The sequence below is a fragment of the Protopterus annectens genome, chromosome 10.part0 (assembly GCF_019279795.1).
Source record: "Protopterus annectens isolate FY-2018-M chromosome 10.part0, PAN1.0, whole genome shotgun sequence".
Lineage (NCBI taxonomy): Eukaryota > Metazoa > Chordata > Ceratodontiformes > Protopteridae > Protopterus > Protopterus annectens.
In genome coordinates this window covers 671992304-672020213 of record NC_056744.1, presented here as the reverse complement: position 1 = coordinate 672020213, position 27910 = coordinate 671992304, and the positions used below count along the sequence as shown (strand labels likewise).

The 27910-nt window shown below is 41.4% G+C and overlaps 1 protein-coding gene across 2 annotated transcripts in view; it reads left to right on the top strand.

The window, feature by feature from the left end:
- Positions 1 to 27910, top strand: part of FYB2 (FYN binding protein 2) — a 1416888-nt gene that overhangs the window by 1317532 nt on the left and 71446 nt on the right. For both annotated transcript variants that reach the window (XM_044085512.1, XM_044085511.1), the window contains one exon: positions 17174 to 17207. In XM_044085512.1, coding sequence (XP_043941447.1) covers positions 17174 to 17207 — 34 coding nt within the window. The remainder of the gene's footprint in view (positions 1 to 17173; positions 17208 to 27910) is intronic.

Here is a 27910-nt window from a genome sequence, read left to right as displayed (position 1 = left end):
TATGCAGTCCATGCAGACACACCCAACCTAACACAGCAAGATATGCAGTCCATGCAGACACACCCAACCTAACACAGCAAGATATGCAGTCCATGCAGACACACCCAACCTAACACAGCAAGATATGCAGTCCATGCAGACACACCCAACCTAACACAGCAAGATATGCAGTCCATGCAGACACACCCAACCTAACACAGCAAGATATGCAGTCCATGCAGACACACCCAGCCTAACACAGCAAGATATGCAGTCCATGCAGACACACCCAACCTAACACAGCAAGATATGCAGTCCATGCAGACACACCCAACCTAACACAGCAAGATATGCAGTCCATGCAGACACACCCAACTTAACACAGCAAGATATGCAGTCCATGCAGACACACCCAACTTAACACAGCAAGATATGCAGTCCATGCAGACACACCCAACCTAACACAGCAAGATATGCAGTCCATGCAGACACACCCAACCTAACACAGCAAGATATGCAGTCCATGCAGACACACCCAACCTAACACAGCAAGATATGCAGTCCATGCAGACACACCCAACCTAACACAGCAAGATATGCAGTCCATGCAGACACACCCAACCTAACACAGCAAGATATGCAGTCCATGCAGACACACCCAACCTAACACAGCAAGATATGCAGTCCTTGCAGGCACACCCAACTTTACAACTCCACTCTGTACTCTCTGAGAACCAGTCTTGCCTGATTCAATTTCTATAAGAAATTACCTGCAATTTAGGTGTGCATTCCTCCCCACTTCCTGTCTCTATTTTGTTGATTGTTTTTATTCATCATTCCTAGAATGAAGAATATGAAAACATGCTTTGACCTTTGTGGATTATCCGAGAGCTTGACAGTATATTGTATACTCTTTTATTCAAGTTTGGAAGAACTCTGATAAATGCAACACTTCTGACATTATTTTCATGAAGGCACACAAATCATCTTGTAGTACTAATTTTGGAATGTCCATAATGCTGGGATTCTGATGCCATGATCTGTTTTCCATATTATCTCGTGTCAGGCATTGGAGTTATAGTAAGGTCCTGTATTTCGGGATTTCCTTTATGCTTGACTTTATAGGGTATTCATTTTTCTCTTCAGTAACATCCATGTTTTTCTACATAGCTACCATCTTGTAGCATACTTTATTTGCATCTACTGTAGCTATAGTTTTTGAAATAGAATAACTCTTGCCCTGCAGGCTATTATGGAAATGCTGCAAATTCATCTCCATTCCCACGTCTTCAGCTTTACCATTTTTATTTTCTGTGGGATGTTTGACTGACCAAAAAAACATAATTTTAGATTCTTTGACAGAGCTGTATAAAGCTTATGCTGCATTCCTGTGTGATGGCCAGTCATAACAGTGCAGTATTACATTTTTGCTTACTGGAAGGATTAATCATCGTGGGGATCCCAATGACTGTGTGGAATGGCTTTCCTAGAATATGAATTCCTTCCATGTAAAATTATACAGCATTTTTGTCTTTCCCCGCTGACTTTATCAGATTTTTGTTTTTTTCCCTTAACTCTCTCTCCATTGATCTCTGCATGTAGTATATTCCTGAGTTTATTTCCTGCCTACAACCTTTTAATCTCAGATCTGCATTCTGATCTTGCCCTTCTTTAACATAAATCAGTATAGCTTTTAAAGCATTCAATAATTTTCCTGCACCACTTCTAGGTAATGGGCCAGTGTCCCCTTTTATTCAATTCTTCAGATTACCTTTCCATTTCCTTTTTAATTCTCTGTCAGCATCTTACTTGCTTTGTTTTCTTCTTACCACAAGAAATATTTTTGTTTCCTTATTATCTCATTTCTGTTACTTTTATCTGTTACCCAGTAATTGGGCTTTTATTATCTTTCCCTCTCTTTCTCACTGTTTACATGGCTTCCTTTCTACTGCAGCATTTTCAGCCTGTCTTTTTTTCTTTCAGTAGTTATCTTTGATTGTTTCTTTTACTTCCTTTCTTGTAATTGCTTTCATCCTTCTAAACCACTTCATCCAACCACATTTTGTCCATCCATATTCTGCCTGTTTCATTATCTGCCATTTGAAATGCTAATATGTTTATTTCTTGCTTTCTGTTCATCACCAGGGACACTCTTATCTAATTATCTCTGTTTTTCTGCTTTCTTTTGTTCTGTAATTCCACTAATATGTTTGTGAACTTTGATGTTTCTCTGCTGTCTTGCAGTCCTGCTGTACTGTTTGCTTCCAGAAAACTATAAAATTTCACTTCTCTGTGCCTAACCCAGGCTCTATCATTCTTTCTTCCTTTTACCTCTTCTTATTGTAGTTCTTTCCTTGCTGTTTGGTGGTTTTCCTTTTTTCCCTTACATACTGCACCTGTTTTGTTGGGTTCTTATCTTTAAATCACCTCTAGCGATTTTTAAATCTACCACTTATCTTTTTTGAGAGGGGAGATAATTCTCCTCTAGATTTGTCCGGTAAATCTATCCTGTATTCCAGGACTACATGTCAGATATCACCTCTGTAGTGCATCCTTCCCAATCTTAACTTTATTTTATAATCCATCAATTTTTTAAGCCTTCTGATAGCTATAAAAATTCCTCTCCCTCAGTGCTTCTGTCCTTTCAGATCATCTTACACCAATTTTTTCCATCTTTCTTCTTGGTTTTATTTTTCGGAGCACTACATCTGCATTCTCTCTCCCCCTTTCTTTATATCTGACCTGTTTTTATGGAATAAGGCACCCCGATGCATACAAATTCTATGATATACTTCTGTACACATCCACGTTGAGGTAACATTTTTTGGGAGTGTAATGAGTTGGCAGGTAAAAATTCCTTGCAGACTACTCTGTTAGAAATACTAAGTGAGCAAACTGGTGTAACTAAGGAAATATTTTCTGAGCTGTGATACAGAATAGGAATTGTCGAGACATAGTACAGCTTTGCTGAGCTTAACTCTTGTGGCTGCTAAAAAAGCAATTACGAGAAAATGGAAATCAAAGTCTAAACCAACTGTACTAGAAAGAGTGACTATAGTAACAGAGGTAAAAGAACTGGAAGTGGGATATTTAGAAAAGGGTAGGAGAGCAAATCACAAAGTAAAAAACGGAGAATTGTGAGAGCAATACATGCAGATTAATGTTTTGGAGGAAGAATAAGGTTTAATGGGAGATAGAAATAGAATGAACTTTGTAATTGACTGACAATGACTGTATAGAAAATTATATGTGATGTATGATGTTTGCAACTGAAAATTTGTCAATAAGGTTTTGTTTCATTTATATAAATGTACAGTTGCCAATATCATAAATAACTCAATATAGATGTTTCTTGTTTAAAAAAAAATGCCATCCTATACATGTCATTTCATTCACCCAATGATGTTTCCTGCATTTATTTTTTATCCCTCTCCCCATGGAATTGTACTTGCTCTACTACTATCCACACTATCCTTCACCTCGCTTTCCTGGTAAGTTCTTCCTTTATCACTGGCAACGTTTATCAGACATACTATTCCAAGCCTCAGTCATACTCCTTAGGTTCATAGGTAAGTACTAGGCTAGCTGCCCTTGTGGGCTATTTTAAGCTTAACAAGTTTCACCTTTTGTACTCAAACTGACCTGTCCCATTTGGTTAGAGATTGGCTTATCCACCCTGTGGTTGACAATTATATATTTCCCTTAATGAGAACAACTGGGATTCTGCCATAGATAATTTGTTGGGACACATGCGTGGGATAAATTATTTAGGAGCTGTCTCTATCCATTAGCTGTAGAAGGGGCAGTACTAGGTTAGATTTTCTGTTTCCCATCCATAGATCCACATTGCACTTGAATATGGACAAGGATGAACATTGTTTTATGTAGATGGGGAGTCTGTTCCACAGCAGCAGTATCCTCTGCAAGAAGTAGCTCTCCCTCCAAATTGTTGTTGGTGCTGCAGAAGGGGTGTAGATTCCTAGACTGAGTAATTTGTGATGACATTTAACTTTCTCTGATGTTATTTAACTTGCTGATGTGTAGCAAATACATCAGTATTGGGTCAGAGGATGCCTTGTATGCTAAATACAGGTCACCTCGTAGCAGTCTGTAGGATACTGAGTATAGTTGAGAGGCCATTGATTCAGTCCATGTAGAACATGTTGTTTAGGCCTTGTATCCTTTAAGAAAGGTATCTTCCTAAAGTACATAGGCATAAAACAGCTATTCAACAGACCTGGAAAAATAAGTTAAGACCTACTTTGTGCAAGTTTCAGTTTAAGTACAGTGCATTCATTAAGTGTATATAAGAGTATATAAAGAGCACCATAAAGATTTTTCATGCTTCTTATATAATTATTGTACGACTTCATTAAGCAATAGTGTGGTTAAGCATCTAATCTAGTATGTACAGTCAAGAAAGAATGCTGAATAAAATCTACATTAATATCTTCCTATGGAAATGATTAGAGGAGTAAAGAGGCAGTGAGGAACAATAATTTGTATTTGCCCTGAACTAGAACTGAAACAGTGTGAGGGGATTCTTGGGTTAAAGAAGAAGCAAAACCTTTCTTGTTACTGGAAGAAAGTTACCCATGACAGACTTTCCTTTTTTAATTTCTTATTCATGCTGAATGAGGGCAGTCATTTGCCTTGTCTCCATGAATGCTTGCTCACAGCATTAACAAAAAGAAAAAAAAAAGGGGGGGGGAGCACACATCCTATCATTTCTTATACTTTTATTTATTTATACCCTGATCTTCACTGCACTGTTCCAGCCTATACTTTCTGAGAACCTACCTACCTGCTGACAAAGGACCCATGGTTTCATCTCACTGCCTCTACTCCCTGCACCCTCTGTCAAGGAAATAAGAAAGTATGTTTCTATGTCCTGCCTGTAACGCATACTACCATTCATTGTTGCTCCAGGGGTTCTAAAGCACGCTCTGAGCCTGGTCAGCCAGCAGCCTCCTACCCTCCCCCAACTAGCTACCTTTGTTAACCATACTCCTACACTACCTCCTAGTGCCCCTCTTACTACCTTTCCTCCTTCCATAATCTGCAATAGCCTACCCCCTTACAGTAGCTGCTTGTAATACTAGCTTTGCCCAGTAGGTGGCACCTCTATCCCAACCAATATTTCTCCTGCTTTTCCTTTTGTTATTCTGCTTTGTTATTCTACACTTCTTTGACCATAAACTACTCTAAACTTCACACTTTACCCTCTATTCTAACTTGCTATACCCGCCTGTTTTTCTAATAGACTCCTAACTTTTCTTTGCTTCTTCTCACCTTAGACATACTTGACTTACATTCAATATTCAGCTCTGCTGATTGTTTCTCCTCTAGCTGCTCCATTCTCTGTTTTCTACCTGCTCCGTTCACCCTGCGGGCTCACTCTGCTCCCCTTCCCTACCCCCAAATCTCACCCACCCCCAGTGGTCCTAAACTTACACTTCACTAACCACTCCCCCCTTCTATCTCTTCCTATCACTTACCTCATTATCACTAAGCCACTCTCATTACTCTATCTCCTGATTAGTACTACTAAACTCCCTTTCAAATCACTCCCTCTGCTTTCCAACCTTACACTACACTACTCTACCTCCTATCTAAGCCCCTGTTAATTTCTCACCAACTTAACTTATAACCTGCTCATCCTCTTCAAACACTCTCTTTTCCTTACTACATCACCTACTAACACAAACTACTCCCTACTTAAATCTTTTTACTATGGCCCCAACAAATAAAACTGTTTTCACCACCTTATTACTCTTAACTACCACACTAGCCTGTCTTACCATACATTATTCACTTACCTCCTATGAATATCTTTTTCTGTCTGAACAAAACCATTACAGCCAACAAACTTTACCATCTTCATTCACCTTCTCCCTTAACCATAGTAACATAACATGTTTCTCTAACTATATATTACCAAAATTCCACAGAACAACCCACATTATTTACTTCTCTACCAAAAAGACTTTCATTAACCTCTATAAACTCTTAAAATTTCTGCAATACCCCCAGCAACACCCCCTCCTAGACAGTGACATTCATCCAAACCCTGGCCCCTATACTGACTCCACTACTAACCCTACCAAGTTAACAGTACCTATAGTTTCTACAATTACGAAACCATCTAACTCCCTTCTGATAGCTCACCTTAACATCAGAAGTATTAACAATAAAATTTCCCACCTGCATGCACTCCTTGATGTACACTCATTCATCATTCTTTGTCTTACAGAAACTTGACTAAAACCATCTACTCTAGACCAGAAAATTAGCCCTCCTGGCTAAAACATCCTCAGAAATTACCGTAAAATAAAGAAAGGTGGGGGTATAGCCATTCTCTATAAATCTAACCTCCAAATTTCCCCCATTAATGTACTTCCATAATTAGACATCAAATCTGAAACCCTATCCATCAAACTCCAAATCAATAACTCCAAATCAGTCTACATAATCTGCATGTATCTACCTCCAGGTAATAATACATATTCTCTAGAGAACCTGCTGAGCCACCTCTCTACCCAACTACCCCAGGAGACCATTGTACTTGGTGACGTTAACATAGACTGTTCTACTTGCAGGTCTCTAAACCCTACCAACCACATACACCTCTTTGGATTCTCACAATTAATAACAACTCCTACAAGAATCCATAAACCTAGTAACAAGGAAAGTACTCTGGACTGGATCCTTATTAATAGCCACCCTAAATCTTATACTCCAGGAACCCTCCCAGATGATATCAGTGACCACATACTTACCTACATTATTAGACAAAAAGTCCATATTGCAACTACTCATAATCTCAAAACCGCCTGCTTAAAAAAATTATTTAATCCAGACAGCTTCTTAACCGAATTGCAAGCATGTCACCACTAACCTATCTAGAACTAGACGAAGCTGTTACCTACTTTAATACTAACTTTCTTCAAATCCTAGACTCCCATGCACCTTATCGCTCTACTAGAATAAAAAACAAATCTGCCCCTTGGCTCACAAAACAAACTAGGCAAAAGATACTCCTCAGAAATAAAATCTGGGCTAAATGGAGATCTACCAAATGTCCAACAACCCACCTCCAATTCAAACAGCTAAGAAATGCCACCAAGAAGGATATTCTTAGAGACAAAAAAGATTTCTACCTACACCTTCAAAAAACTCCACAAAAATTCTGGTCTGGGATAAACAAACTCCTTCAGCCAGGTCACACTACTACTCCAGACCCAACCGGCTTCAACAACAGCAACTCCAACCTGATCCCTGACGCCTTTAATAACTACTTTACAAAAGCCATTCAAACCCTGGCCAATTATTTACCACCCATCACTGCGTCCCAACCAAATATCTGCAATACTTCATTACCTACCTTTCAAATACAACCTGTATCTACATCTCTCATCTGTAAGCTACTTCAAAAATTGAAACCTTGCACCCCTTCGGCTGACCAACTCCCATCTGAATACCTACAAATAGTCGCAAAAGCCATAGACTATACCATTTCAATCCTTATTAACAAAACTATCTCTGAGGGCAAAATCCCTGCTCTATGGAAAATATCCCATATCATCCATCTACAGAGCTTTCTAACTTTCGCCCTATTGCTCTACTCTCCCCATTAGCTAAGATAATGGAAAAATGTATTCACAAACAACTACTTAACCACTTACTACAAAATAACCTACTGGCAAACTGCCAACATGGCTTTAGGCCATTCCATAGCACATCTACTGCCCTTTTATCCTTTACCGACTCTATATATAAAAACCGCAACATTTTCCTCTGCACTATTTATTGACCTGTCAAAAGCCTTTGACATGGTTAACCATAACCTACTGCTTGACAAACTAAAGGCTCACTCTCTTGATCCTCAAGCCATACAATGGTTTAGGTCTTATCTGGAAAATAGACAGCAAGCAGTACTTTGGCATAACAATCTGTCTTCACTACTTCCAGTAAATATTGGAGTACCCCAGGGCTCTGTCCTAGGTCCCCTACTCTTCTCCTTATTTACCAACAACTTACACATGAACATACCTCAAGCCACCTGCATTCAATATGCAGATGACTCCACCTTAATATGTACAGCCAAGGATATATCCTCTCTCCACTCCCTCACCCAAACTGTTTTTCAGAATGTTGAAAACTGGTTTATGCAACACTGCCTCCTCCTTAATCCAAAAAAACAAAACTACTGCTTTTTACTCCTACTCATAAATCACCCATTCCTCTCTTCTCTATAACCTCTAACAATGGTACCAACATCAACCCAGAGACTACAACCCGCCTACTAGGTGTAACTATTGATAATCATCTCAACTACGATGAACACATAAACTCCACTATAAAGTCTGTTAACAGAAAACTTGGCACCCTCTATAGAATAAAACCCTTCCTTACCCCTTCTGCAAGGAAAGCAATTGCCCAGACCCACCTCATTTCCACCCTCTTCTATGCCTCTGTTATATATACCAACCTATCCAAAAACAACCTCTCTAAACTCTCCACCTGTTATAATAGCATAGCTAGATTCATCACAAGTTCCCCCTTTAAAACTCACCACTGCCTTAACCTCAAACAACTTGGATGGCTAGAACTGCAAAACCATATACTCTTTCAACAATTACTTATTACGCAAAAGATCCTATACCACCCTAACAACACCCCTATCCTGACTAATCTAATTACACCATATACTAATCTAGCTACACTACGCTCTGCTAAGAAGCTTCTAGTTTTCTCAAATAAAGCTAACAACAATGCCGGGGATTCACTTTGCTCAAATACTGCAGGAAAATTCTGGAATCAGCTTCCTGCTGAATTATCTACCATCGCTTGTACTTCTCTTTTTAAAAAACATCTTAAAGAACATCTGAAAACTCACTGGCTTTGTCCATGTACTAACCCAGACTGACATCTTTTTTTCACTTTCTATTCTTAACCCTATCCCTACTCCTGTAACCTTTGCCTCCAAATCTACTTACAACTCCTGCTCTGTAATATGAGAATAACATATATATTATTTCCCTTATCTAAGACTTGTTCATACCTTCTAGTGTGATGTGTAGAATTGTTTAGTTTAATTTTTGTAGAATTGTTTAGTTTAATTTTTACTAAAATTATTTAATATACAAATTTATTATTACAACTGTTCACTAGACCAATACTACCTCTGTATTGTGATTCTTACTGGTTCTGTACAGCGTTAAATTTGTCATTATTCGTGTTTGGAGCTTTTCTCCCCGGGCCTCTACTGAAAATGGACATATATCCAGCTAGACTAGCCCGGTCAACAAATGTAAAATAAATAAATAAAATAAATTATTCTCTTCTCTGGTCTCTTGTCCTCTTCTTGTTGTGTCTGGGGGTGAGTGCACTGATACTGTATCATTTCCTAACTCAGTTGTAACTTCCATCACTCCCTCACCTCCCACATGGGGTGGTGTCCATCTTTTTTCCTGACTTCACAGTTGATGCTCTCCATTATGTAGATTGAAGCTCATCCTCATATCCCTTTCCTCATTTTGTCCTAAACATCTTTTCACATTGAATCTGTGTCTCCCATCTCATCTCAGGCATCTGTGTCCAGATTCCCATCCTCCATCACTACTTGCAGCTTTTCCATTTCCCTCACAAATTCTTTGTAGTGAGTTGCTCTACTAACTCTAATTAGCCACTCCTGTTTGTCACACTGCAATTCCCTCTCTCTCTTTTGTCTTTTTCAACATACAGCATGTATGCTATGGTCAGTACTTTGTACTTGCCTTCTATAAACCTCAACCACTACCTTTCTCTCCACATAGTCATCTTTTCCAAGGCTTTTTACTCCCCATCCACTGACGCACATAGGCTCCAGGATGTACCCCTGCAGTATTCCCTGGTCACTTATTTTTTTAAATTACAACTCTCTCTGCCCTTCGTTTCAGTCTTGCACTTGTCCAGTTTCTAAGTCTGTTGTACCCAAACACTGTATTGTTCCTGTTACCCCATTAAGATAGACTGTGCCTAGGAGCATTTGTGAGGTATTGTACTCCCTATGTAAACTACATGCACCTGTATTCCATTGTAGCCAACACATACCTGTACTCCCCATGCAAAATAAACATTCCTGTATTTCCTATGTAGTTTACATGTACCTGAACTCCACATGTAGAGGTCATATATGTGTACTCCCAATGTAAGGTAAACATACCTGTATTCCTTATGAGGACTACACTTACCTGTACTCACCATGTACACTACATGTAGCCCTATTCCCCATGTACACTACACATACCTGTGCTCCCCATGATGAATACATATACTTGTACTCCCCATGTAGACTAGAGGCACCTGTACTCCACATATAATTTAGAAGTACCTATATTTGCTATGTATACTAGATTTACCTGTACTCCCTATGTGGACTTCATGTAACTCTCCTCCCTATGTAGACTACATGTACTTGTCCTCCCCATGTTGACTACATGTACGTGTACTTCCCATGTACACTATAGTTCGCCATGTAGAATAAATGTACTTGTGGCCCCTTTGTGGACTAGATGTAACTCCCAAGCAGACCACACATGCATTTACATCCACACTGCTCATACCTGTAAATTGCCAAGTAGTGTACATGTACCTGTACTCCCCATATAGGCTTGACGTACCTGTACTCCCCATATAGACTCAACTGTACAGATTTTTGCAGAATGTCCAGATTTCTGCTTCATATTTTTGGTGTGTTCCTCCGAAAATCTGTATTTTTCTAGAAATTAGCTGAGGATTGAAGTCATTACATATTGAAAAACATTTGAGTTTAAGACTCCACATCCTTCAGAAAATTCATGGTAATGCAAAACCTATTATTCTATCAACTTTCTGAGTTTGTAAGAGCAATATTTAAAATCTGTCCCTATTTGTCCCCCCATCATTTTAGGCTTTCTTCAGATGTTTTGCTCTAAGAGGTTGAGAGGTATGATGACAGACCTGTACTCTTAATGTAGACTAAATATGCCTGCTCTCCCATGTACACTGCAATTACCTATATAAGTATTTTTATAATCCAGTTATAAAACTGGTCAAGGTTTGACTTGACAGCGCCTCCTTGCTGTGAATCCTTGTTGCTTGCTGTCCAAGAGAATGTTCTGTAGGTAGACAAACAGCCCCATCCTAAAGGATGTCTCAGTGATTTTTCTTGTTACTGCCGTCATTCTAACAGGCGTGTAATTCCACAGATTTCTCCTCCTTCCTCCATTTCCTTGATGTAGGTACTGCAGCTCTCCCTTGTATTCCAAGGATACTTCTGTACTGACCAGTCATAGGTTCATAGGTTCATACTAGGCTATCTGCCCGAGGGCATTTACAAGCCTAGCCCATCGTTTTGTGGCTTACGCCACCCCTTTAGTATGGGGAACTATACCCATTATTTTGCTGTGCCTCTGTCGAGCAGTGACACTGAGGTAATCCCTGGGGTATATCTGCGATCTCCCATCCATTGGTCAAGATTTCTCTTGAACAAGGCCAGCGAGGTGCTCTGCCTCACATGTACCGGGATTTTGTTCCACAGCATAGGGAGTCTTTGGGTGATGAATCTATCCCTCCAGCATGTCCTATTAATAGCCGTGTCAAGGTTTAAGTCTCCCGCCCTTGTGGCTCTGATGGATCTAGATTTTTGAGGTGAAGCATATTCATCAAATCTGGGTTTGACATGGCCTTGTATGATAGGCAAAGGTCACCTCTGAGCAAGCGTAAGCGACTGAATAGAGCTGGAGTTCTTTCAGTCGGGCAGCATAGGACAGATTTTTGAGACCCTTTATCCTTTTGGTGAGGAACTTTGTGGCCTCTCCAGCTGCTGCAAGTGTCGGGTCAGATACATTCCGAATGGGGCATTGTACTCAATCATTGGTCTGATGAGTGATGAGTAAAGGGAGACTATGACCTCCCTTGATCTAGATGAGAATCCCTTCATGATAAGGTGGGCAATGTAGAAGGTCTTCCTAACTACTTTAGCTACATGGGTGTCGAATGACAGACTACTATCAACCTGGGTCCCCAGGTCCCTGATAACTTCTTCTGTGCTCAGTGGATTGCCACCTATTTGGTAGCTAGGGGTAACCTTGTTTTTCCCGAAGGGTATGACTATGCATTTTTGGCATTTAACTTTAGGCCGTGGCTCTGGCACCAGTTATCCGCTTCTGTGAGACCCTTCTGAAGGATATCTGTGTCAGATGTGTTTTCTACTATGGCCCTGTTTGCAGTCATCTGCAAACTTTGTCAGCCATAACCCTCCTGTGTTTGCTTGTACTTCGGAAAAGTAGATGCCAAACAAGAGTGGGCCCAGGACTGAGCCCTGTGGGACACCACTTGTGACAGGCTTTGAGTCTGACATGGCGCCAGCAGCTCTGACCCTGTGGGTTCTGTCACTCAGCCAGTTTGCAACCCATCTTGTGATGTATGGGTTGACATTTAAGCTGATGAGTTTTTCAATGATACCCGAATGGGGTATTGTATCGAAGGCCTTAGCCAGATCGAGGTAGGCTGTATGGACTGCCTTTCCTCATCAATGGCTTTGGTGACTGTTTCAAAAGTCAACCAAGTTTAAAAGGCATGATCTGCCTTTGACAAAGCCAAACTGGGTTGGATCCAAAGTCTGCAAATTCCCTATGTCTTTATTTATGAGGTCCATTATGATCCTCTCCATGGCTTTGCAGATAAGGCTTGTCAAGCTAATGGGCCGGTAATTTCCAGGGTCGGTGGAGGCACCGCTTTGTGAAGTGGTACCACAGTTGCAGTGCGCCACTCCTGGGTGCGTATCCAGAGGTAAGACTTTGATTAAACAGCTGTCCTAGCTGTGGGTTTAATTCCTCATTGAGTTCATGGAGCACACAGCCGGGGACACCATCAGATCCCATGGATGCTGTGTTTTTGCTTTGGAGAGAGCAGTTCTCACTTGGGCGCTGGAGATGTTTGGGGGGCTGCAATCGTTTGGTATAGATATCTCTCCTTTTGGGGAGGGGAGAAGTTTGCACTGAACCTGTCAGCCAGTATGTTGGCAATGTCTGTAGGATCAGTAATCTTCACATCATTTTGAACTAGCTCTGAGCATATCTGGGAGTTTCCTCCCAGGTTTCTAACATAGCTAAAGAAGGCCTTATGATTGTCTTTTGAGTCTTTAGCGATTTTTCTCTCGAAATTTGCTTTGGATGATTTTATGAGAGCTCTTAGTTTTTACTTATAGTGATCAAGGGTGTCTTACCTTTTAAGGATTTTGCTCTATCTTGTAGTAGCTTCCTCCTTTGTTGTAGAGTTTGTTTATCGCTGGGGTCCACCAGACTGGACGCTTGCCTTTGGTACAAAGAGTCTTTGTTTTGCTTGGGATTGCCTTATCCATGCAGTCCTGCAGGTGCTGGTAGAAGGCATTTGTAAGTGATTCAGCGGCTTGAGTACTGTTTTCCGCCGCTCGGGGCCTTAAAGGAGACCACACTAGTCTTTAGAAGTGTGAAGTCAGCTTTTGAGAAGTTCTTTACTGTGGTCTTTTTATTTCAGGTGGGGTGGGATGAGGACCTCCAGCGAGATTAGTTTGTGGTCTGATCTCACCAGTGAGGGGTACACCTCCGGTGTTGAACATTGTGCTCCCATGTTCGTGATGATGAGATCAAGTATGTTATCTCCTCTTGTGGGATGGTGACTAGTTGTTCCATGGCATTTGAGTTTATGAATTCCAGGAACTTTTGGGCTAGGGTGTTTGGGCTTGAGTAGTGTTCCCAGTCTATATTAGGGTAATTGAAGTCACCTAGTATGATGGTGTTTGGTGATACATTTATCCCTCTAGTGTTTTCAGGAAGGCCATGTGAGGTTCCTGAGTTTGTGAGGGTGGCCTGTAACATGCTACAATTTGCAGAGCAGTCTTGCCTATGGTTAATTGCACCTGGATGGTCTCCGATGCATCGTGCGTTGCCACCAGTCTTGAGGTGTGGGTGTCCTTGATGAATATGGATACCCCCCTCCTTTCTTGGTATTGTCCAGATTTTGGGGCCGGAACGCATGATATGAGGTAAAACCTGATAGCGCTGGGGTGCTCTCAGGAGCCTTGAACCAGGTTTCTGTCACAGCACAGACATCGATGTTCTCCATACTGAGAAGGGCCTTGAGTGCGTGCATTTTGAGATTTAGACTTCTGGCATTGAGCAGCATTACCCTTAGTTTTTTTCCTTTTTGTGTTCTAGGGTGGTAGGTTTAGAATTTGAGCCTTGCCTAAAAGGCACTATGGGGTGGCAAGAGCCTTTGCCAATATCCGAATCCCAGGGGTGACAGGTGCAAGCCGTCCCTTGAAGCAGCGTGGCTTGTCCAGCATGTCATCCCAGGCAGACAGACACTGGATCCCCTTTGAATGACACCAGTGTTTAAGCCAATTGTTAAAGCTGATCATCTTATCTCTGTATTGTGGCATCATTCTTGGTGAAGGTAGGACACTGCTCAAGGTCAGGGTCATACCTGTCTGGGCTACATAATCAGAGAGCTCCTCAATGTCTCTTTTCATGTAGTCCAAGGAGGTACGTCTCAGGTCGTTTACACCAGCGTGGACAATGACTGAGTCATATTTGTACCTGCTGTTGAGAGACCTGAGTGCTTGCGTTATGTGGCGGATTCTAGCCCGACAGGCAGCTTACTGTGACCTTCTCCTTACTCAGTCTGGTGAGCGGAACGTCAGTGTGTCTGACTATGGAGTCACCAATGACTAGTGTGTCTGGCATTGTGTTTGGCCTTAAGGGCTGTGACTGTTTGACACTCTGACTGTGAGGTCTATGTGTTGCAGGTGTTGTGTTCTGAGGTGGTGGTTGTTTGGGTATCTGCTTTGGTGGCCTCTGCTGTTTTGGTAGATTTTGATCAGAGCCTCCGAGTATGTCTTTGTGTGTTTATGTGTATGATTTGAGGTTGTAATGGTAATATGTGAGACTGGGTCTATAGTGTGTGTGGTAACCTTCTCCTCCTGACTGGTCTTGCCAGTCCTATGTTGAGAGAGCTCAGCCTCCAGTTTGGCCGTATAGTTGCATCTCTCGCATGTATTTGTGTTTTGTGGGAGGAGGAGAGGGTTGTTCAGTGTACATGAGGCAATTGTAACATTGCCTCAATATTCCCAGGTTCACCAGCTGAGCAGGAGAGGACACTAGCAACTGATCCCTCGACATGCTGGAAGGAATAGACAAAAACTTTAAAAAGATTCCGGGGGACGTGGGTGACCGAGAAATGGGGGGTTGCCTTTTTGGGGTACTATCTATGACAAGAGTGCCGTATCAAGGTAATAAGTACTGTAGGCGCAAGTGCTACGTTTAACAGATAGAGAATAGTCTACTTGGAGTCAAGTAGAGATGATCTTTTTAATTATAGGATACGCTGATTAGATCAGTAGTATAGTTCGAGGAAGGTAGTTTTAAGGGAAAATTTGAAGAGTGTGAGGGTTCTTCTACAACACTATCCAGATTTCCAATGACCCTGTGAGACAGCCTATTGTTTCCCCCACCACAACCAGTTTCTTCTTAACCTTTGTTTTTGTCCCACTGTTAGTGGGCTGCTGTCCCATGTCTACATTATCTACTGCCTTTGCACTGTTCATCTTTTAAACTGAAGCAGGGAACTCACCCAACACCTCTGATTTGTCCTTGTCTTCTGTGATCACAATCCCATCTTTGCTCATCTTGACTAGTTGTGGTGCTTCCTCCTTTCTGCTTTGTATGCAAAACGTCCTTTGTTTACCTTCTTGATCCCATTATTGTAACCTTGCCTCCAGGTTGCATCTTTCCAGACCTTTTGCTTCGGTTCTTGTAGTGTGTCTCTTGCATCTATTTTGAACCCCCCAAATTATCCTTTTTAACTGTCCTGTGTATTCCTTTCCTGACTTTTACCATACATTTTGTACTCCCTCAGTCTACCTCCAGACTCCCAAGTCCTCTCCCCTATTTTAGCAGACTCCATTTCATTGAGGTATCAAATGGTTGTGTTTACTTAGTTCTCTGCAAACCACTCTAAATTACATATGCTTTAATCAAACCTGGCAAATGGTGTCTTCACAAACAGATCCTTCTCCCTCTCTGTGGGAATTAGGACAGGATCCAGAAGTCTGTGTTGTTTTTTTTTTTTTTTTTTTGGTATCTGTTGCAGTCATTAGAATCTTTATGAACACTGAAATCAGATTTACTCTGTGTCTCTGCTGTGGAGCTTACAGTCTCCTAATTACCAAGATAATAATTAACAAGAATCATAATTTAACAGTTTTACTTTTATATACAGTATTGGAATTTGACGCCCAAGACTTGTAAATTTATTACTTACGAAAGCATTTTGGCACCTTCATAAAATGGCAAAGGAGCACCTCTCTGGAATTTTTTCCCATCCAACCTGCATAGTTCTCCCTCCAAGAGTAGTGTGCTCTTTGCAGTACTGTGAAACAAGTTTCAGGGGCAGGCAAGAGGTATACAGTATTCACCAGACTACATTGTGTGTCTTTGCACTATTGTAAAACAAATAGGCACATATGTGAGGTATACACTCACTGGGCTTCATAGTGTGTGTTTGCACTATTGTAAAACATGTATCAGGCACATGTAAGCTGTATATACTCCTCACCAGATTACATGGTATGTCTTTGCACTATGGTGATACATGTGTCATGGACATGCAGGAGGTATATAATCCTCACCAGGCTACATGATGTGCACTGCCTTCTGGGTACTGTTAGCTTACATTATTTTGCATGAGAGGGTCCTGAAGCACTTCGACCAAATTTTAGGTTTAAGTTCATGCACTGAAAATGCCAGTGCTCTTCAAATATTCTCAGTTGTTTATTCACTGGCAGAGTGCTTTTTTTTGACTTTCCGTTTGATCAACTTTTATGGATACTGGTGCATTCATAAGCTGTGTACCTAATGCTACTCAAAAACACATTTTAAGTTGTACTCTTAAGTTGATCTGACATCAGCAAAAAATCCAGTTAAATGTGTTCTGCTTTATTTATTGATTCACACAAAATATTAAAATTATACATTCTTGTGCTTAGCATATTGTAATTCTTTGTTTCCTTCTTTTTTTTCTTTTCTTTTTTATGGCAGTGAAGGTGAGTATCTGTATTTTATTTACAGATTCTGTTTTTTGTATGTTTTAAAATATTTTGATTGCTTATTTTTACTTTTCTTATTTACAGAAAGTTTCTACGCAGATGCAGTTTCTCAACCAAAGTAAGTTACTAGTATAAACATATGAAATGCTTTTGCTTTTTTTTTGAATAAGTACAAATTGCAGCATAACCAAAGAAGTTCAACAAACTGCTTAGAAGAAGATTTCAACAACTGACTAAACAGCCATTGTAGATGGGATTAAGTATGTGCCAGTTTTGGATCTTCAACAGTCCTATTTGTTTCACAAAGGAAAGGCTTCCATACACTGACTAAAGCCTTTGCTGATCTCATAGTGCATTTTTAGGCAGACTGCAGCTAATGTATATTCCAACACAAGTAACATATCAAATCCAAAATAGGATCCTATTAAGGTGATTCTGCTCAATGCCAAAGACAAAACTAACTGCACAACTTTAAAGCTTTCCTGGATCTGGAACATATATATCCATGTCAGTGTAATTAGTGAAACCTGATTTAAATGTTCAGGAAACATTCCCTCAATTCCTGAGGTTTGCTCTTACCATCCTTCAGAACTGATAATGACTAACGTGGTGTCTCAGTATTTGTTAGTGCCATATTAATTACTTCTAGACAGATTCCTAGAGACCCACATATGGAACTAATTTTGCTTCAAATCACAATAAATGGACCAACTATCAGTTTATATCCTGTTACAAGGCACCCTCTACATGCCATAGAAAAGCAAGTAAAGTTCCTAAATGTACTTTATGAACTCCCTATTAATTAGAACTCCATTATTTTGGGAGAGGTAACTAACCCTCAGTAAGCTGGAGTACCTATAACGCTAATGTAGGATACTCCCAAAAGTTAGCTTTAATAAACAAAAACTCCCTGGACCAGATTAACAAGGCCACTTCTTCTTCTTTTTCTTCTTTTGGCTTTTCCCGGTTAGGGGTTGCCACAGCAGATCACCATCTGCTCATGATTGGCAGTGGAGTTTTACGGTGTCGAGTTGCCAGCCCGGCACCCAACCTTCCACAGAAGGCACACACACACTCACACCTAGGGCCAATTTAATGTGCCCAATCCACCTACAGCATGTCTTTGGGATGTGGGAGGAAACCGGAGCACCCGGAGGAAACACACATGACCACAGGGAGGGCATGCCGACTCTGCACAGAAGGCACCCCAGCCGAGAATTGAACCGGAGAACCTCTTGCTGTGATGCAGCAGTGCTAACCACTGCACCACCATGGCCGCCCTCGATTAACAAGGCCACAAAAGGACATAATATTCTTGACCTGGGCATTTTGAATATACTTTTCTCATTTACTATTCTCCTAATAGCTTCTCCCCAATTTAGTTGGATCACAAACTACTGACCTGCACCTTGAAAATCTCTAAACCCACTAAAAACAATATCTTAGAAGTCAGAGATTTAAAATGCACTGATTTCATCAAATTCTATGACAAAACTTTCAAAAATTACGTATAGCATTATTAATCCAGACATTGCCAGAGCAGATAACTTCACAAAGGTGTTCGGTGCCAACTTAGGTAAAAGTATATGACTGTCAATCCCAACCAAATCTAAACATAATGAGAAATTTAAGAACAAACCAACCTGGTGAACCACTAACGTAAATTAAAATTAGAATTAAAGGAAAAAAAGACTCCTCAAAGTATACAGTAGATCAAAAGACCCTCATAAGTGTGTAGCTGTTTACTAGGTTAATGACAAAGGCCTTTTTAAGCCTAGCCATGCATCCCAGATCTCTGACAAGTTCTGGTACCCTTGATAAGTGTAACCAGGGGCTTGGGAGATGAAACATTTACAAGCAGTGGCTTGGGAGATGAACCATTTACAAGTTGTATGTGTCCATTAGAGAGACAGGTGCCAGAGCAAGGATGAATTTCCTGTTCTCTATCCAGTTGTTCCAAGTTACACTTGAATTGACTGATCGAGGAACTCTGCTTCACATGGATGGAGAACCTGCTCCAGAGACGGGGGTGGTCTATGGGATACATACTTGTCTTTCCAACAGGTCCTATTTATATCACAGGCAAGGTTTAAATCTTTAGACTGGGTAATTATGGTGCTGTTTGTATTTGCTGATAATGCAGGAGGTCCATCAGAGTGGGGTCTGACAATGCCCTTTATGCCAAGCATGGATCTCCCTTCAACAGCCTGCAGTTGACAGAATACAGGGATAGAGCCTTGAGGCAGTCTGCATAGGACATTTTACTTATGCCCTGTATTCTTTTAGTGAGGAACCTTTGTGGACATTCCATTTGTTGGATATGCCTGGTTAGGTGCATACAAGGGGACATTGTTCTCAATGATAGGTCTGAGGAATGTTGAATACAGTGGAACAATGACTTCCTTTGATCTAGATGCCATATCTTTTTTTATAAGTTACACAACATAGAATTATTTCTTCACTGCTGTAGACACATGATGGTCAAAGGCTAGATTACTGTCTGTGTGTATCCCTACGTCCCTGACTAGTGGGTCAGCTCTAAGGGGTGTGTTGCCAAAATGATAATTACTAGGGATGGATGACTTCCCGAAGGATACTTTTATGAACTTCTTGGCATTTAGTTTAGTCCATGGCTCTGACACCAGTTGTTTGTCTGTGTCAGCTCTTCCTCGAGAACATTTGTGTTGGTGTTGGCTGCAATGACCATTCCTAATTTGCAGTCATCTGCAAATTTAGTCAGCCAGAGACCATTGACATTGGCCCTGACTTCTGAGAAGTAAATGCCAAAAAGGAGTGCTCCAAGTACTGATCCCTGAGGGACTCCACTTGTGACTAGCCTTTTTGTAGAGGAGGACTCTCCAATTTTAGCTTCCTGGGTCCTGTCTGTGAGCCAGATGGCTATCCACCGGGTGACATACAGGTTTGTACATAACTTCCTGAGTTTGTCAACAATGCCTGAGTAGGGTATTATGTCAAATGCCTTGGCCAGGTCAAGGTAGATTGTGTGAATCATTTTGCCCTAATCGATTGCTTTGGTGACCTTCTCAAAGAAGTCCACCAGGTTGAGTAGGCATGACCTGTCCTTGATGAAACCAAACTGGGTTGGATCCAGTGTCTGGAGGTTTACTATATCATTATTGATCATTTCCATAATAATTCTTTCCATGGCTTTGCATATAAGACTAGTGAGACTTCTGAGTCTGTACTTTCCAGGAAACTTTTAATTACTGACCTTTGTGCAGAGGGAAGACTGTTGCTGTTCTCCATTCATGAGACATGAAGCTTGTTTGGAGTCTAAATTGCAGTTCCAGGGGCATGATAGGTCATGCTTCATGCTATTTAGAAGGTATCGTGGAATATTGTCTGGGTCCGTTGATGCAGTGTTCTTGGCCTTAGAGAGAGCATTAAGGACCTGTTCCCTAGTCATAGCAGGGGGAGTTATATTTGACTGTATTTCTTGAGGGAAGATTGATAGGGAGAGAGAGAGGGGTAAAGTTGAAACAGAATTTGTCGGCCAGTAGGTTTGCTATATCTTCTGCCTCAATATAGGTGGCTCCATTTACAGTGAGCCCTGAGCACAATTGTGTATTGCCTATGAGGTTGCGGACATAGCTAAAGAATGCCTTGTGGTTGTCCTTGGCCTGGGAGGCCAAATGTAAGTCAAGTTTGGCTTTGGTAGAATTTGTCTTTTGAATTCTTTGCTTAGTTTGATGAGAGTGCTTTTACCCTGCTGAGTGCTACACCTCCTTATTTTTGCCATGGTTTTCTTCCTTCTGGTTATACAGCCTATTGATTTTATGATTCTACCAAGATGGCTTGTTTTTCGACTTAGTTCTGTACTTCTTCTTGGTGGGTACATTTACGTCTAAGCAGCTATTAACATGCTTGTATAGGGTTTCTGTGAACAGTTCTGCATAGGCAGCAGTGTTCTTAGGGTTTATGTGGCTTTGAAATTTTGCCAGGTTATCACCTAATAGCAGGAAGTTAGCCTTAGAGTAGTTCCTGAATATTCCAGGGTTAACTGGGGTACCAGGTTTTACTTTTACGTCAAAGGAGACTATTTTGTAATCTGACCTTACCAAAGAAGACATTACATTAGGGGGTATACAGCACTCTCCATGGTAGTGAAGACCAGATCAAGTACGGTTGCACCCCTGGCTGGTGAGCTGACAGTCTGGTCCAGGGAGTTTGTGTTTACAAAACCCAGGAATCTCTGTGCCTGTACATTTGGCATTGTATGGGATTCTTAGTTAATAGTGATAATTACCCTTGAATAAGGTATTGGGTTGGACAGTGAGTGATTCCAATATGTTTAAATACATGGTATGGATTCCCTTGGTCATAGAGTGGGGCCAATAGTTTTCAAGGAAGTGGTATTGGAATGTGCGTATGGTAATTTGAAGATGGAGCAGCTGATGTACATTGTCCTGTTTGATCAGCCTTGAGGTAGATTTAATTTTGATGTAAAGCAAGACACCTCCACCTTTAGTTCCTGTCCGTGTAGTAACTGGTCTAAATGTGTGGAAGGCATTATAGCCTTACACTGTTGGTGTGCTGTCTGCGGCTTTAAACCATGTGTCAGTGGCTACAGATATATCAGCATTCTCTAGGGGGAGGAGAGCTTCTAAGGAGTGTTTTTTTTTAGACTCCTAGCATTGACCAGTAATACCTTTAGATTTCCTTGGTTTTGATTTGCTGTTTTGAAAGTACTTTCAGTTTGGCATTGCATAAAAAAGGCACCATGGGGAAGACAGTGTTTTAGCTAATTTTTGAAAGCCTAGAGGGGAAGGGTGCAGACCATCGCTGGCAAAGCAGCATGGTCTGTTAACCATCTCATTCCATGCTGACAAATATTGCACCCTCTTAGGATGACACCAGAAACTAAGCCAATTATTAAAGTCAGTCATCTTTTGTTCATATTGTGGCATCAGCCTTGGAGAAGATAAAATGCTGCTCATTTAGGTTCATACCACCCTACGGCACATATTCTAAGAGCTCCATGATGTCTCTCTTCATATAGTCTAGGGAGGTACATCTCAAGTCATTTACATCCACATCTAGTATGACTGAGTTATAGTGATGCTGGTGTTCCAGTGAGTAATGTGGCAGATCCTAGCACCTGATAAACTGACTGTGACTTTCTCTTTACTCAGGCTGGTGAGAGGGACATCAGTGTGTCTCATTACGGAGAGTCCAATGACCAGATTGCTGGAATGTGTGGTGGCTTGCATTATGGGTTTAGAAGTAAAGGCTCCATGAGATGTGACTGTGTGTTGATGTGAGTGTTGTTTTGGAAAAGTGCATTCGGTGCTGCTGAGAGTATTTGTTGTGTACTTCATCTAGGATGTCTTTGGGGTTTACATTTAAGTGCTTCAGCATATGTGGGTCTATACATCTGCTTAGAATTGTGTGTGATAGGTAGGTACAGCAATGTGTAATACTGACAACCTTATTAATATTAGGAGTAGTTTTATGTGAGAGATTTGCCTCCACTGACATTGTGTAAATATATCTCTCGCATACCATATCAGTTTGTTTGAGAATTAACTGGTTGTCAGTAAACATGTGACAATCTCTACGTTGCCTCAGGATGCCCATATCCACCAATCTGCTAATGGAGATAGTGGGATAGTTCATGTCTATGGCAACTGACCCTTTCTATTTATTAGACAGTTGTATTGAGAATTTAAAGCAATGTCAGGAGTATCTGGTTTGCAACTCTAGGGACAGTGCTTGTCACTGCAAACTAGCTGTGCTATTTGCAACTAAGTACTGGTGAAATTTAAATTGTGGTTTTACAAGAAAAATGTCACTCAGGGTGCCTGTGTCTATACAGGGCACTGCCAAACACTTGAGGAGAAACTAATAAGTAGACCCTGAAAGTTTAAGGATGAAGTATTTAGGCAGGTATTCTGAGGTTACAGACAAATCAGTCAGTACTTTCTGAAAATAAAGACTTAGCTTATCAAGAATGATGAAAATGTGTGGAGGGGTGGAGCCTAAATGGCCAACTGTTAGCAGCAGATTTTTTGAGCTCCACAAAACTATCCTAAAATACAGGAAAATGTTTATTCTTTTCTAACAAAAACAAAACAATATTGTCAACTATCTTCTAAACTACCAATATATCAACTTTGAAGTGGATTCATCAAGATTTTCCTGTCAAAATACTTTGGAGATTGTTTCTTCTGTGTGGAAATGAACAACTCAAAGAATTCCCATTCTGATCAAACTGATGTCAGTAACTCTTCATGAATTACCTCTAAAAATGGACAGATTTATTGACAGTCTAGAAAACCTCAAGGAAAATTGTTAAAAACAAACTGATCTCCTTAATGAAATGCTACAGCAACATCAAACTAAAATAGTAGACATTGAAACTTCACTTACTGACATTGATGGGAGACTCAAGGAAGAAAAAAATCAGTGTGACTACCTCCTACAGAAAAACAACTGGTTAATTAACTAAATAGATGACCTGGAGAATAGAGAGAGGAGAACAAACATAAGAATCTTCGGTCTCCCTGAAAAGTCAGAAGGTGGGGATATTATTTCATAGGTAGGTACTAGGCTATTGGCCCAAGGGCCTATTTAAGCCTAGCCAACAAGTTTCCCTGGCTTACGCCACCCAAGAAAGTTATTTTCCTGTGCCACTGTCGAGCAGAGACACAGAAGTGATCCCTGGCATGTATTTCCTATTTCCCATCCACTCATCAAGATTTTTCTTGAAGAGTGCTAATGACGAACTTTTGCTTGACATAGATGGGTAACGTGTTCCAGAGTATGGGAAGTCTCTGGGACAGGAATCTCTACCTCCAGCATGTCCTGTTTATTGTGGTGACAAGGTTTAGGTCCCTAGAGCGTGTAGCTTGGAGGGATTGGGATTTCTTTAGGTGTAGCATGTCCAACAGCTCTGTGTTTGACATAGCTTTATATGTTAGGCAGAAATCACCTCGGTGTAGGCGATATGCTACGGAATAAAGCTGGAGTTTTTTGAGGCAGTCAGTGTAGAGCATTTGTTTGAGGCCAGTATTTCTGTGGCCTTTTCAGCTGGTGCAGATGTCTTGTGAGGTACATTCCAAAAGGGGCATTGTACTCTATAATGGGTCTAATGAGTGTCGAGTAAAGGGGAACAATGACCTCTTTTTTCCTGGATGAGAACCCTTTTATGATGAGGTGTGCCACGTAGAAGGACTTCCTGACTACTGTGGCAATGTGACTATCAAAGAAGAGACTACTCTCCACCTGGGTCCCAAGGTCTCTTATCACACATTCGGTGTTAAGTAGATTGCTGCCTATGTGGTTGTTTATGGGTACAGAGTTTTTACCAAAGGGGATGACACTGCACTTTTTGGCATTGAGCTTGAGACCATGGCTCTGACACCAGGCATCTGTCTCAGCGAGGACTTTCTGTAGGATGTCCACATCATTTGGGGACTTGACAATGGCTCCTAGTTTGCAGTCATCTGCGAACTTCATTAGCCAGAGGCCTTCTGTGTTAGCCTGTACTTCTGAGAAGTAGATACCAAACAGGAGAGGTCCCAGGACTGAACCTTGTGGTACTCAACTTGTCACTGGTTTGAAGTCAGATTTGGAGTCTGCAACCTTTACAGTGTGGGTTCTGTCAGTGAGCCAGTTGGCAACCCATCTTGTGATGTATGGACTTATACTAGTTTTGTGAGTTTAGCTATAATTCCAGAATGGGGGATGGTGTCGAAAGCCTTGGCGAGGTCAAGATAGTCTGTGTGAACCACCTTACCCTTGCCTGCGGCTTTGGTGACTGCCTCAAAGAAGTCGATCAGGTTCAGGAGGCATGATCTGCCTTTCACAAACGCAAACTGGGTGGAGGTTACCAATGTCTTTGTTTATGAGTTCCATGATGATACGTTCCATGGCCTTGCAGACCAGTCTCATCAGGCTAATAGGTCAATAGTTCCCGGGATCAGTGGTGGCTCCCCCTTTGTGGAGTGGGGTAACTGTTGCTGTGCGCCATTCAGTGGGCACAACGCCTGATGCGAGGCAGCCACTTCATTCTGAAGTTCGTGTAAATTGCAGCCTGGGATGTTGTCCGGTCCCATGGATGCTGCATTTTTGGCTTTAGAGAGTGCAGCTTTTACCTGCATAGTTGGGATTACAGGGACTCTGCATTTTTCCTGTATAGATATGGGCCCTTTAGGGGGTGAGGGGGGTAAAGTTAGCACTGAACCTTTCTGCTAGGATGTTGGAAATATCAGTTGGTTCTGTAATTTTCGTGCCGTTGTGCTGTAACTCAGGGCAGATCTGGGTGTTGCCATCAAGATTCTTGACATAGCTATAGAATGCTTTGTGGTTGTCCTTAGAATTAGTGGTGATTTTGTTTTCGTAGCTAGCTTTGGAGGATATCCGCTTCTTACTGAGGTTGACCAGGGAGCTCCTCCACTCATGGGATTTTACTGTCTTTTGCAACAGTTTCTTCGTTCTGTTGTACAGTTTGTTTATGGCAGGGGACTACCAGATTGTCTTCCTTTTTTGGAGGATAGTGTCTTGGTTCTGTTTGGGATTGCATGATCCATGCACTCGTGTAAGTGGTTATAGAGTGCATTTGTGTAGGATTCAGCAGTTGTAACTGTATTGTCCATCTGCATGGGTGTCATGAAGTTTACCACTTCTGTCTTAAGAAGCATGAAGTTGGCTTTGGAGAAATTTTTTACCGTGGTTTCCTTAATGGGGGGTGAGGGGGGATGTGGATATCAAGGGTGATTAGCTTTTGGTCAGATCAGACCAACGAGGAGTTGACTTCAGGTGTGGAACACTAGTCACTCATGTTGGTAATGACTAGGTCTAGGATATTGCTGCCCCTGATGGGGGTGTGGATAAGTTGATCCAGGGCATTGGAGTTTATGAATTCCAGAAAGGGTTGAGCTAAGGAGTTGGTACACGAGTAGTTTTCCCAGTTAATGATGGGGTAGTTGAAGTCGCCCATTATTGGGTGTTTGATTGAACCCTAATATTTTCCAGTATATCTAAAAAAGAGGAGTGGGAATCCTGGGGCATGGTTGGGGATCTGTATCAAGCTGCAATTTGGATTGCAGTTTTGCCCAGAGTTAGTTGCACTTGGATAACCTCGGATGCATTATACTGAGCGCAACTAGCCTGGAGGTGTGGATATCCTTAATGAATATGGCCACACCTCCGCCTTTGGTGTTTTGGTCCAGGTTACATGGCCGAAAAGTGTGGTATGAGTTATAGCGTGGTAGTGCAGGGATGCTCTCTGGAGCCTTGAACCAGGTCTCAGTCACTGCACAAATATCGATGTTCTCCATTTTAAGGAGTGCCTCGAGTGAGTGCATTTTGAGATTTAGACTTCTAGCATTGAGTAGCATTACCCTCAGTTTTTGCTTACCTGTTCCTGTTACAGTGGTGAATTTGTCATTTGAACCTTGCCTAAAAAAGGCACTATAGGGGTGGCAAAAGCCTTAGCCAATATTCAGAATCCCAAGAGTGACAGGTGCAGGCCATCTGTGGCAAAGCAGCATGGTCTGTTGACCATGTCATCCCAAGCAGACAGATACTGGATCCCCTTAGAATGACACCAGAAGCTTAGCCAATTGTTGAAGTCAGTCATTTTGTCCTTGTACTGCGGTATCATTCTGGATGATGGTAGAATGCTGGCTAGAGTCGTACCTGCCTGGGCTACAAGATCGGAGAGCTCTTTCATGTCTCTTTTCATGTAGTCCAGGGAGGTACATCTCAGGTCATTCACACCAACATGGACAATGACAGAGTCATATGTGTACTTGTTGTGGAGTGACCTGAGTGCATGGGTTATGTGGCGGATCCTGGCACCCAACAGGCAGCTGACAGTAACCTTCTCCTTGTTTAGCCTGGTGAGTGGGACATCATTGTGCCTAACTATAGAGTCACCTATGACTAGTGTGTTGGGTACATTGTTTTGCCTTATTGGCTGTGGTTGAGTGGCACACTGAGTCTGCGGGCTGTGTGTCATTTGGGTTGTGTTGGAGGATGGAGGTTGCTTGCGTTTCTGCTTTGGAGGTCTCTGTTGCTTAGATTATTATTGAGAGCCTCCACAAATGTTTTTGTGTTACTATGTGTGGATTTTGGTGGTGTAGATTTAGTGAGACTATGTGATGAGTGTGGTGTGGTGCAAATGTTTACCTTCTCCTCTTGACTGTCAAGTTCAGTCTTGGTTGGAGCGAGCTTTACCTCCAGTTTGGCTAGATAAGTGCATCTTTCACAGGTTGTAGTGTTGGGTAGTAGGATTAGAGGGTTGTATGTGTACATGAGGCAATTTCTATATTGCTTCAAGATGCCCAGATTCATCAGATAGACAGGAGAGAACACTGGGAGCTGGCCCTTGGACATGCCTGAATAAAAAAATATTTTCCTCTAGATAAGTGAGGAAAGTGAGTACAAGAGCTGTTTTTCTCTAAGCAAGTGAGAAAAGTAAGTACAAAAACTGTTTTCCTCTAGGTAATGAGGAAGGTTAAGTGCTATAGTATTTAGTAGCTTATTTAGTGCTAACAAGTTCTGAACAAGTGCTGAGCATGAATAAGCAAATGTAAGTGCTAAAACTAAGAATCTGTATCTGCACTAGATGAGTTACAGGACAGAAACAAGTGCAAATGCAGGCTTTCTAATCAGAAAGTTGAGAGAGGTGGAAAAGATTGCCCAAATGGCCAATAACTACAATTTTTGGGCCAGAACCACTCCTTATGTGGTAGACAGGGTTACCTAGTGCTTACCATTCCCACTGATAAGCTGGAAGGCTTCCCTCCAACACAGAAAGGCTTGGGGGGGGGGCTCAGAAGCTTACATACAATC